Source organism: Erinaceus europaeus, chromosome X (assembly GCF_950295315.1).
Source record: "Erinaceus europaeus chromosome X, mEriEur2.1, whole genome shotgun sequence".
Taxonomy (NCBI): domain Eukaryota; kingdom Metazoa; phylum Chordata; class Mammalia; order Eulipotyphla; family Erinaceidae; genus Erinaceus; species Erinaceus europaeus.
Window position 1 is genome coordinate 55,122,980 of NC_080185.1, and position 13,087 is coordinate 55,136,066.

At 43.2% G+C, this 13,087-nt stretch overlaps 1 protein-coding gene across 2 annotated transcripts in view; it reads left to right on the forward strand.

Moving 5' to 3' along the window:
* LOC103120162 (collagen alpha-6(IV) chain) overlaps nucleotides 1-13,087 on the forward strand; it is a 414,904-nt gene that overhangs the window by 388,494 nt on the left and 13,323 nt on the right. For both annotated transcript variants that reach the window (XM_060182558.1, XM_060182559.1), the window contains 8 exons: nucleotides 90-215; nucleotides 983-1,164; nucleotides 4,239-4,302; nucleotides 5,240-5,314; nucleotides 5,972-6,079; nucleotides 6,168-6,275; nucleotides 6,498-6,569; nucleotides 6,884-7,009. In XM_060182558.1, the coding sequence (XP_060038541.1) occupies nucleotides 90-215; nucleotides 983-1,164; nucleotides 4,239-4,302; nucleotides 5,240-5,314; nucleotides 5,972-6,079; nucleotides 6,168-6,275; nucleotides 6,498-6,569; nucleotides 6,884-7,009 (861 nt within the window). The remainder of the gene's footprint in view (nucleotides 1-89; nucleotides 216-982; nucleotides 1,165-4,238; nucleotides 4,303-5,239; nucleotides 5,315-5,971; nucleotides 6,080-6,167; nucleotides 6,276-6,497; nucleotides 6,570-6,883; nucleotides 7,010-13,087) is intronic.

Consider the following 13,087-nt stretch of genomic DNA (forward strand, 5'->3'; position numbering starts at 1 on the left):
AAGGAACTTGATCATGGTGAGGGTGCAATGGAAATGAAAAATCAGCCATGCTGTCCCCATATCTAAGCTCACATCCTCCATTCCTGCAGGAGACAGAGGCCAACCAGGACCAGGTGGAAGACCCACTCCAAGACCTTCAATGCTGAACCTCCTGTTCAAAGGAGACAAAGGCTCTCAGGGTTCAGATGGATCCACCGGATTTCCTGGACCTAGAGGTGCCAGGACATAGAATGGGCAGGAGAAACACCCCCCAAAAATTAATGACCAAACTTAACACCTTCTTGAGTAAAGATCCCAAATACAAGCCTCCTCAGATGTATAGTCATGGTGTCTGTAGGTATTCTAGAACTGCCTTCGGTAGGTCTGAACTGTGCTGTACTCTAACACAACCAGATTTCATTACTAATGTGGACTCAAGTGTTTGACACAGACTGCTGTACCCCTGAAGAGCTGGGCAGACAGTGGTACATGGGAACCTGGCAGCTTTCCCAATGCTGAATTTACCTGGTACTCCATAATTCTAAAGCATTCTCACTCTACTCCCATCTCCGCTCTGCCAGTAATTGTCCGAAGACCTCCACTTTACCTGCTTGTGACCCTGATTACCTGCACCTTGGGGCACATATTTTCACTGCCTCTGATTCTTTTCTTTTTCATTCTTTCTTTTTTAAAATTATTGTCACCAGGGTAATTGCTGGGTCTCAATGCCTGCAGGATGACTCCGCTGCTCCTGATGGCTTCCCCCCCTTTTTATCCCCCTTTTAAAAATTATTTAATAGGACAGAGAGAAATAGAGAAGGAGAAAGAGGGGAAGAGAAAGATACAGTATTGATTCACCACTTGTGAAGCTTTTCTCCTGCAGGTGAAGACCAAGGTATTGAACCGGGGTCTCTGTGCATAGTAGCATGTGCACTTTACTAGATGTACCACCACCTAGTCCCCCTCCAAGTTTTTTTTTCAAATCATTTTGATTCTTTCCCAGGTAACAAAGGAGAAGCAGGCCTCTCTGGGCTCCCAGGCTTGCCTGGAACGCCTGGATTCCCTAACACCATCAAGGGACTTATTGGAAGGCCAGGCCCCCCTGGTTCCATAGGACTAAGGGGATTACCTGGCATGAAGGGATCCCCTGGAATCACAGGTTTCCCAGGAATTCCAGGAGAAATTGTAAGTGTGTCCAGATCCTTGCCTGTCTACTAGGGATGGGCCTCCACAGAAGGGGATATGGCAGTAGTGCAGCGGATTAAGCGTACATGGCACAAAGCCCAAGGACCAGAGTAAGAATCCCGGTTCAAGCCTCCGGCTCCCCACCTGCAGGGGAGTTGCTTCACAGGCGGTGAAGCAGCTTTGCAGGTGTCTATCTTTCTCTCCCTCTCTCTGTTTTCCTCTCCTCTCTCCATCCTATCCAACAATGATGACATAAATAACAACAGCAACAATAACTACAACAATAAAACAACAAGGGCAACAAAACGGAATAAATAAATATTTAAAAAAATTTAAAAGAAGGGGATATGGCCTCATAGCCCTTCTTTCTGATCCCAACCCACTTTCCAGACCCTTCCCCTAGCTCGTGCCCAGAGTTCTCACCTTGATTTAGAAAGTTCTCCTTGGGCAGGGTTAGATAGCATAATGGTTATGCAAACAGTCTCTCATGCCTGAGGCTCCAGAGTCCCAGGTTCAATCCCCTGCACCACCACAAAACCAGATCTGATCAGTGCTCTGGTAATATATATAAAGAAAGTTCTTCTCATTCTTCCTTGGATATCCCCTCCTATGGGCCTTTGCTCTTGCCCCCCCCCCACCAAACACAAAACGCGCGCGCACACACACACACACACACACACACACACACATGCCTACTCTGTAATTGCCTAGTAACTGTCTCTTTTCATGCCACAGCCCAGGCACCTGCTCCTTCAAAAACCCCCAATCACCCACCATGCTGACACTCTACATTCCTCCCTGATATCTTTACTCTCTTAGGTTCTATATGGATCCATTTGCCTCAGTGAAGTTGAATTTGAGAACAACTGAAGAACTACCTTATGTGCTGGCCTGCCTGCCTGCCTTCTTTCCTCCCTCCCTTTCTTCCTTCCTCCCTCCTTTCCTTCCATCCTCCCTCCCTCCCTTCCTCCCTCCCTCCTTTCCTTCCTTCCTTCCTCCCTTTCTCTCTTTCATCTTCATTGCCAGCATCCTAAGTTCACTTTGGGCTTTCATCTAAATTCAGAACAAACTTCCTGATATTTTGATTCCAGAAAGGTCTTTGTTGCCACCAGAGGAAGCAAGTCCAGTTTCTGTGGGTCTTCTTAAAAGGCAGGATAGTGGAGTAACTTGGATTTGATTTAGTTTTTAAGAGAGAGAGAGAGAGAGAGAAAGAGAGAGAGAGAAGGATACTACTCAGCACCAAAGCTTTCATAAATGCAGTGGAAGCTAGTTTCAAACCTAGGTCGAGCACATGGTCAAGTAGCACACTATCGAGGTGAGCTATTTCATCAGCCAAGAGACTTGAGTTTGAATATCAATCCCATCCATCACTTATCAGCTTATCAGCTCTGGGATCTTGTGCATATCACTTAACTTCCCTGACCCTCACCATTTTTTACCTGTGAAAAATGAGAATGATATTTAAACCACTTTCAACAGTAGTGAGGATTGAGCAGGCTGATATGAGGCAAGCATTTAGTGTTCTGTCTGCCCCACGGCAGGCTCTGAACAAATAGCAGCAATAATAGCAATATTGAAGGAACTAAATGAGCTGAGTCATAGAGCACCTATGCTCCCTGCAGGCAAAGTATCTGCCCTTTAAAGCTGTCATTCTTTCTGGTGGGCAGAACATGCCACATCACACATACACCTCCACACATCCCTGGAGTAATTGCCAAGGAAAGCATTCTAAACCGGATATCCTGACTCTTTGCATACTGGAGGAGGGTTAAGGGGTCAAAGTGGGAAGGAATTATGAGAGGGGTCCCAAAATGAGCAGTGGCTTTGAATCTGTCCACATTCAGGGAAAATCCAGACAAATAGAGTGTCCTGTGTAGTGGCACAATGAACACAGTGCCCCAACTCAGAGCTGAGCTTTCTACTCCTGGTAATGAGTGACACATGTCTTTACTGGGTACATCTCAAACTGAATCAAAGTGGTAGCATATACCAGGAGGAAATCTTCTGATAGCAGCTGATATGCTTTCTTTCCATACTCAGAGAGCATGTTGGACACCAGCAAGCAAAGACAGGCTTTCCTGATAAAATGGTAACAATAGCTCAAATTCAGACATCATCACCAGCACATATAAGCTTGCTACCCAGTGGCGGGAAGGCTGTACATTCCTTGCAGTAGCTGTAATAGAAGGTTAGCCTCTCATACAAAGCAACAGTTTCTTTTGTGCATAATGCTTGCAAACCTTTGGCACAGGTTGTGGCAGCCAACTGTCAGCTGAACACACTAAGTTCATAGACCAACTGTCATATATATATATATATATATACATATATACAAATTATATATATTATATATATAATTTTTTTTCCTTTTACCACTAGATTTATCTCTGGGGTTCAGTGCCTATACAAGAACTCTGATGCTCCTGATGGCCATTATTTTCCTTTCTTTTTAATATATATTTTTTTATTTTTGGATAGAGACAGATAAATTGAGAGGGGAGGGGGAAATAGTAAGTGAGAGAGATAGAGAGACACCTGCAGCCCTTCTTCACCACTCATGACTGCAGGTGGGGGTCAGGGGCTTGAATCTGGGACCTTGTGCACTGTAACGTGTATACTCAACCAAGTGCGGCACCTCCTGGTCCCTATTTTTCTTTCTTTTATGATTGAGCCACACACAGAGAAAGAGATGGGAGAGAGAAGGAGGGACACATGTAGCACTGCTCCACTACTTGTGAAGCTTTCCCCTTACAGGTAGGGACCTGGGTCTTGAACCTGGGTCTTTGCGTATGGTCATACGTGCGTTCTACCATGTGCACACTGCCACACCCCTACATCAGGAAGTTATGAATGCCAAGATTTGAAGACCAAACATCTCCCCTGAATACCCAAAATGCATGTTTCTGACCTTCAGTCATCACCTTCCCTTCTGTATGATACCCCTGACCCAGGTCCATTAAGATCTCAAAGCGTGGCTGTTATCTCTCAGGCAATGGCTCAGGGATGGTAGAGGGACTGAAAGGTGGGAGGCTTGAGTTCTTGGCAGACATATTAATTTGCTTATTGCTTTAAAGGGTTCACCAGGTCTTGATGGGATTCCTGGACTCCCAGGAACACTTGGCCTCACAGGCTCCAAAGGTAATGAACATTGTGTCCTTTAATATGCACAAGATGAATTTCTAGTGATCTCTAGTATTGTACAGGAGACAAACCCTGTTTTAGGGGAAGCACTTGAAATGATTTGCATTTCTCCCTTGGTCAGCGCCTCATTGAATTCTTAGTTCCTCAAAGACCTGAGACAAACCGTGGTGACTACCTAACTCTCCATGGCTTTCTTGGGGCTCAAAAAAGGCTTTCTTTTTGGCTTTGTGGTTTCGTTAAAGGGGAAAGAGTAGGGGACAGCATCTGTTCCCCATTCCGGAGGTTCGCCACGCATGATCTCAACAAAAAATGAGGAAAAAACATGATTTTCAGGTACTTTAAACTTTATTGAAAACAAAACATGTTAGGGTATGAGAGGGAGAGAGAGGTTGAGGAGAAAAAGAGAGAGAAAGTAACTTACAGCATTTTGTTGGTCACATGGTAATACCAGAAAGAGAACGAAAGAGAGCAAGATGCAACCTTTTAAACCCAAAGTCCCGCCTACACCTTCCAAGCCACACCTGAACCCACTCCTATTTCTGGGTAGTATGTTTTCCCTCAACAGTTTGACCCACCTGTTTGCCAGATCCAGCAAAAGTGGAGAACCTTGGGTCTAGCTCATTTGACAGGAAAAACTTACCATTCTTGCTGTCATCACCACTCCATTCTGATGATGTCCAAGGGTCTCTTCTTATCCTCTTTTCTGCCCATACTGATCCTAAATATGTATTTGGATGTCCTAAACATAGCAGAAGTCCATACCTATAGCTAGATAGGGTACTTACCCCTTGTTTGTGATCATTCTCTTTTTACCCAGTGTGTAATTTTCCAGAGACTTTCTCTGATGATACTGACTCTGAAAAGATTTTGTATCCCCAAGATGTCTTTGCTATAGCATCTACTCCCCATTTGAACAATATATTGATATCCCCAGGAGACCGGGGCCAGACTCTTGGAAGTTCTGGCATCCCAGGACCCAAGGGACAGCCTGGAGAATCTGGCCTTAAAGGTAAGGCTGCTGAATTTTTCCTCTTGTGGCTCACAGATTCCTTTAAAATGAAGACTGGTGAGGGGATTTTGGAAGTCTTCTAAAAGTTCTACAACATCCATCCAGTGCAGAAAATGCTGTACCCAACATGTGTCCATTCATAGCCAGCCCACAATTTCTCCCAGAAAAACAGCCTACTTTCCCTTCCTGACTCTCATAGACATTTTTTTAACCTGGGTACTGCTCAGTTCTGGCTTATAGTGGTGCAGGGATTGAATCTGAAACTTTGGAGGCCCAGACATGAGAATCTCTTTGCACAACCACAATGTTATCTTACCCCTGCCCCTCTCACAGACTTGTCAAAAACTTGAGATAATGACATCTTCCCCATTGGTTCATAGTTATCTGAATTGCTCCTTGACCATTTCTACCTAAGGTCTTACCTCTAGGGATGCTCAAAACAAGTTCATTTAAACATAAAAGAATAAATTTCATACTTTTCAATTGAGTGGAACCCTTCAAACTATGAAAACAACCACCACACACCTCTTCAGTGTTTTTTCATGGAGTCAGCTCCCTTGATAGCTCACCATGGCTTCATCTTCCTGTTGTCTCTCTACTGTGCCAGACCACACTGTCTGAAATGTGATTGCTCATTCAATATTCTTGATTTGGTAGGTATGAAAGGACAAAATGGTCTAGTTGGCGATGTGGGTTTCCCAGGGAGCAAAGGTGAAGATGGGAAAGTTGGTGTTTCTGGAGATTTTGGCCTTCCTGGCTCCCCAGGTACCATGCTAGAACTTTATTCTGAGAAAGTGAATATAGGCTACATACCATGACCCATCCTGAATGTCTGCCTTGGTTTCCCTTTTAGGACTCTCTGGAATGGCAGGCATGGTTGGAAGTCCAGGCCTTCCAGGTTCTCCTGGCCATCCAGGGGCAAGTGGGCCTTTGGGACCACCTGGTTTAGCAGGAGCCAAAGGTATGTACAGTCTGCTGTAGTCCACCCACCCCCTCTCAGAAATCATCCTTGGGGTGATTAATCACTTATGTGTAAAAAAATAAAGAGAGAGAAGGGAAGAGAGAGAAGCCATAACCTCTAAGAATAAGCGTTTTAGAATGTTCTTGGGGTCAGGTATTACCTCTTGCTGATCCATTGTGATTCAAACTTCTTGGAGACATTGCTCATGCTCTTTCCCTTCAGGTTTTCCTGGACTTCCCGGTTTGCAAGGACTGAATGGTCTTCCAGGAACCAAGGGTAGCCATGGAACTCCAGGTAGGGACCCTCATGGGCAAAGAGGTTAGTATCTATTCTTCTAGAAGTTTGGCAAGAGCTGACCTTGAATTTCCAACTGACTGTACATCCCATATCCTAGGGGTCATAGATCACCTCACCAAGGACCAACTTGAGGTTCCCTTGGTGTTAAGTGGAAAGAAAACAAAAGTTGTACTTCTACCTAAATGAACTATCTTTCCCATTACTTTATTATTCAGTTTCTGTTTGTTTGGCAGGAATCTCGGGATCCCAGGAAGTAAGCTAAAAGTGAGGACCTCACTCCAACTGACTTCTGTCCTCCTATCTCTACATAGGACCTAGTATAAGTGGTGTGCCTGGAGCAGCTGGCCTGCCTGGTCCCAAAGGGGAAAAGGGATCCCCAGGAATTGGTGTTGGAACTCCAGGGAAGTTGGGGATGAAAGGACAGAAAGGTAGCCAAGGTAAGTGAGCCTCCTTAGGTTTGGGGAGATAGTATGACTATGTAAAAGACTCTCATGCTGGAGGCTCTGAGATGCCAGATTCAATTCCCAGTACCAACATAAGCCAGAGCTGAGCAGTGCTCTGGTCTCGGTATCTCTCTCTGTCTCTCTCTCTCTCTCTCTCTCTCTCTCTCTCTCTCTCTCTCCATCTATGTATCTATCTACCTTCTTCCCCCTCTCTATCTTTTTAATTAAAATAATTTCTTTTAAAGTGAGTCAGTCAAGCCTTGCAGCTGGAGCACATAAGGGCTATTCCATTCACAAGGTAGAGCTTTGCTTAGCATCTCCAGGAATCCCGGAAACTCAATGTTACTGACTTCTGAAAAAGAGAGCTGGTCATGCCTAAGATTATCCAGACAGAGGGTACTGTTCAGTGAGGATCCTTTCTAACTTCCAGTTTTTCTACCCCTCTCCTATTTATTTAGTTTTATTTATTTTTAACTAGAGTAATTGCTAGAGATCCATGTTGGGATGACACCTCTTTTCTGGCAGCCATTTTTTTCCTTCTAATTTGTTTACTTGGTAGATGGTATGAGAGAGGGAGGGAGAGAGAAAGAAGGGAAAGGTGTGAGAGAGGGAGGGAGAGAGAAAGCAGCACTGCTTCACTGCTTGTGAAGCTTTCCCCTGCAGGTGCAGACAGGGGCTCTTGAATATGGGTCCTCCAGATGGTGTGTGCTCTACTGGGTGTGTCACCACCCAGCCTTGTCCCTCTCCTTTAATAATTTCCAGGCCTTTTTTTTGGTACTCTTGTTTATAGCCTGGGTTCTGTGGTTCTGAGGGACAGGGCTTATGCACTTAATGAGAGTTTTTGCAGAAAATTCTTTGGTAGCCAGTATGGGTGACAGTTGAGGGCCCAGTGTGACTGCTGGAAGAAGTCCAAGACTAAGAAGAGAACAGTCTCCCCTGAACACATATACAGCAAGTAATGAGAAATTCTTGGCTTTGCCAGAAATAAGGCATCACTCACTCCTTCACTCATCAATTTATCTCAGATCCTTTTCGTTTCTTTCTTTCTTTCTTTCTTTCTTTCTTTCTTTCTTTCTTTCTTTGCCTCCAGGGTTATTGCTAGGACTCAGTGCCTGCACTATGAATCTGCTGCTCCTGGAGACAATTTTTTTTCTATTTTTGTTGCCCTTGTTATTTGGATAGGACAGAGAGAAGTTGAGAGAGGAGGGGAAGACAGAGAGGGGGAGAGAAAGATAGACACCTGCAGACCTGTTTTACTGCCTGTGAGGTATACCCCTGCAGGTGGGGAGCTGGGGGCTTGAACCAGGATTCTTGAGCCAGTCCATGAGCTAAGCTGCATGACCACCTGGCCCCCCCTAAGGTTCCTTTCTTAAATCTCCCTTCCCCACCTCTCAGACAGAATGAATCATGTTTTTTTTTTTTCTTTCCTTATGGATATTCTGAAGACTCACTCAGTGTAAACGGGACATGAACTTTATGTTGTATCACAATAAAGTGCTTGGATTGGGGGGTGACCAGGCTATGGACACCTAGAAGAGCACTCATATTAACAAACCCCTGTCCCCACCTATAGGTAGAAGTATCACAAGTGATAGAACAATGCTACAGGTGTTTCTTCTCCTCTCTGTCTCTCTCTGTCACTATTTCTGTCTATTAGAGCAGAGCAAATAAATAAAGTACATGAGTTGTGAAGCCAGGCCAACTGGCTTCAAATCCTAGCTTTCATCCTCACTAGTTATAGGAGTTTGAACAACAATTTTTTAATCCTAAATGAGTCCCTAGTTTTCCTATTCAGAAAAATGGACATAATAAGAGAGTCTACCCCATAGGTTAGGCAAGGAATCAATGAATAGTGAGATCGTCTATGTAAAAGTGCTTAGTATGTGCAGTGCCTGTCATACTGTAGGTCTTCAAGAAATGTTGGTCATTATGTTATGGCATGTTATCAGGAAATCATGTTTGCAAAATGTTCTCTTTATTGCTCCACCACATTTTCTCTCTTCACCCACTTGTTTATATAATGTAGCTATGTTTTCCAGGAACTATAGCCATTATTTATTTCTTGGCTATAAGTTTTACTGATACATCTTTTACTGATACATCTCCTCTCTCTCTCTCTCTCTCTCTCTCTCTTTCTCTTCCTCATTATTCTTTCTTCTGACCAGGATCAACCTTTTCTTTTCTGAAAACCAGTAACATCTGCACAGTGAGAACTCAGCAGGGGCTGAGCCTATAGGAAGACTGCATGGACATAGGAGATAGAGGAGATAGGACCTAATGGAAGCATATGGCATTTCCTTACCTGTTTCCAAACCTTGTCTAAAGGTAGCCATTAAATGATTCATTAGCTCTAGCTATCTGGAGTAATTAAAGGCAATTACAAATGTAGTAAGCAGCATATGTCAGGATAGATACATTTCAGGAACATAATTGGGGGAGTAGCAAGTAGCAAAGGAATGCATTTGATGTGGTTCCAGTGATAAGCATTTACACATAAGCAAATTCAAATAAGCTACTGCTTAGGGATACAGATATGAATTGTCCTACTTTGATGAGAAAGGAAGGTGAACACAAAATTCAAGAATGGTTACCTCTGAGAGAGAGGAAGAGCTGGGGTCTGTGAAAAGAGTGCAAAGTAGACTGGGGAGAGGACATTATGGATACAGAAAATACTTTCATGTCTGAGGCTCTGAGGTCTCAGGTTCAATCTCGGACACCACCATACACAAAAATTTAGCAGTGTCCTGGCTTAAAAACACACAGAGGAGAAGAGGAGAGAGACAGAGAGAGAGAGAGAGAGAGAGAGAGAGAGAGAGAAATCTTTGAGCTGGTAAAATAGCTTACTTGGATAATATGCTGCTTAGCCATGACTGTCCCTTACCTCACTGAAAGATATGACAGTGTTGTGGTCTCTCTCTCTCTCTCTCTCTCTCTCTCTCTCTCTCTCCATATTTGAAAAGGAAGTAAAATATAATATTTTATTTTTAAAAAAGAGTGTAAAAAAATAGAAGTAGACTAATAATATTGTCTGGGAAGATGGTGTCAGAGTTGATAATAGGATTAGAAAGCAGCATCAGGAGGACAAAGTGTCTCTCCCAAACTTGAAGAGAACATTTAAATACAATTAATCATTTATCCCATAGATCTGATAAAGGGCCCATATATATTCATTAGTACAGAAGCCTGTACAACTTCCAAGTCCTTGTCAGTCTGTGTTCACAGTTCATGGTCACAGCTGTGAACATTATAGACTGTACTCATTTTAGTACCAGTTTTCTTCAAGCGGCAGAGTAGGATGACCCAGCCTCCCTTTGGAGAGTGGGGCAGTCCCTATCATTGCTAGTTCAGTGAGGGTACAGTCCTGAAGAAGAAGCTCTCATGAAAGGGCTTATGATGACTTTCCCAAGGGATGTGACCAGTAATGGTAGAGATTGGGATCTATTAGATCTAAGCCCATATTATCTATGGAGGAATCCAAGTATTCCCTGTTTAGGACCCTGGGTGATAGGGTGGCCTGACAGTGGCCAAAAAGTCTGTCATTATGTATGCCAGTCTCTTGGCCTTTTACAACTTTTGTAGTCCCTTCTTTACGTGACAAGCTTGAGTTATCTCCCAGTTGTTAAAGTGTTGATTGTCATTTGTTGTATCCAAACTGGTGTAAGGTTAATGGGGTCTGGCCTCAAGTTAGGGAGGAAATACACCTCGGATCTCAGTTGTATCTAAGTTAACCTTGAGTTTTACAGGATTTATTTGTTTGGTGATTCTAGCAAAGGTTGTCATAGAGATAATAACTGTCCTTTAGTTTATAAATATTTTCCAGTATATCTCTTGGAAAATTGTACACAGTGTTTCTTCTAAAGATTATCAGGGGTGGGTAGGAGTCACGTGGTAGCGAAGTGGGTTAAGCACACGTGGCACAAAGCACAAGGACCAGCATAAGGATCCTGGTTTGAGCCTCTGGCTCTCCACCTGCGGGGGAGTTGCTTCACAGGTGATGAAGCAGGTCTGCAGATGTCTATCTTTCTCTCCCCCTCTGTTGTCCCCTCCTCTCTCCATTTCTCTCTGTCCTGTCCAACAGTGATAACAATAAAACAACAAGAAAAAAAGAAGATTATCAAGGAGTTACAATAATGCTGATGTTGTCAGAAACTAACAGATGTATCTTACATTTGTGTAATTAGTTGAGTAGATAAAGTGATTGAGGGAAGTGAAGTAGAGGGTAGGAGAGGAGAGTAGCCAAGCTTAAGTAATAAATGTTTGATTAGAAAACTTAGGGTGCCTTCTTTAGGCTATTCTTCTTGATTGTTAAGCTAAATAGTTCTAAATCTAATCATAGAGGACTATTAAGCACTTTTACTTTGATATATAGTTGCCCCTAAATAATGTATTTGTGTATACAGGCACCCAATACCCTAGGCCCCAGCATGTATCTGGGATCTGTAACTTTATTAGATAAAGCAGCATCTGAAGTATAACTAGGTAGTCCCATGTGTTAGGAAAGGTCTCATCAGATTATTGGGGTTAGAAGGTAAGCATCTCTGGCTTGGCATCTCTGGATAAAATATGAAGCAAAAAGTCAGTGGTGGCATAATGTGGCATGGTGGAACTTGGTTGCACTGATTTAGTTGAGGTCAGCAAAGGCAGTATAACAGGGTAAGGGATTGAGAGGGGAGGCATCAGGAAATACAAGCATAGTCCTAGAGGTCCCAAGACTGGAAGAAATACGAATTTTAAAGAGAATGGGGAAGGTTGTTTGTAGCCTTAGGGTTTCTAGCCTTCTGAAAGTTCTCCAGACTGCTTTCCATAGGAGATGGACCAATATACATTCCTACCAGCGCTGCAGGAGGGTTCCTTTGCTCCCACAACCTCTCCAGCACTTATTATTTTCTTAAATTTATTTATTGGGGAATTAACGTTTTACATTCAACAGTAAATACAATAGTTTGTACATGCATAACATTCCCCAGATTCCCATTTAACAATACAACCCCCACTATGTCATTCATCATCTTTCATGGACCTGTATTCTCCCCACCCACCCACCCACCCCAGAGTCTTTTACTTTGGTGTAATACTCCAATTCCATTTCAGGTTCGACTTGTGTTTTCTTTTCTAATCTTGTTTTTCAACTTCGGCCTGAGAGTGAGATCATCCCATATTCATCCTTCAGTTTCTGACTTATTTCACTCAACATGATTTTTTCAAGGTCCATCCAAGATCGGCTGAAAACGGTGAAGTCACCATTTTTTACAGCTGAGTAGTATTCCATTGTGTATATATACCACAACTTGCTCAGCCACTCATCTGTTGTTGGACACCTGGGTTGCTTCCAGGTTTTGGCTAATTACAAATTGTGCTGCCAAGAACATATGTGTACACAGATCTTTTTGGATGGATGTGTTGGGTTCCTTAGGATATATCCCCAGGAGGGGAATTGCAGGGTCATAGGGTAGGTCCATTTCTAGCCTTCTGAGAGTTCTCCAGACTGTTCTCCACAGAGGTTGGACCAATTGACATTCCCACCAGCAGTGCAGGAGGGTTCCTTTGACCCCACACCCTCTCCAGCATTTGCTGCTGTTACCTTTTCTGATGTATGACATTCTCACAGGAGTGAAGTGATATCTCATTGTTGTCTTGATTTGCATTTCTCTGACAATCAGAGACTTGGAGCATTTTTTCATGTGTTTCTCGGCCTTTTGGATCTCTTCTGTGGTGAATATTCCGTCCAAGTCCTCCCCCCATTTTTGGATGGGGTTATTTGTTGTCTTGTTGTTGAGTCTGGCAAGCTCTTTATATATGTTGGTTATTAAACTCTTATCTGATGTATGGCATGTAAAGATCTTCTCCCATTCTGTGAGGGGTCTCTTGGTTTGGGTAGTGGTTTCTTTTGCTGTGAAGAAGCTTTTTAATTTGATGTAGTCCCATAGGTTTATACTTGCCTTAGTCTTCCTAGTAATTGGATTCGTTTCATTGAAAATGTCTTTAAAATTTATGCGGAAAAAAGTTCTTCCAATATTTTCCTCTAAGTATCTGATAGTTTCTGGTCTAACATCCAAGTCCTTGATCCACTTG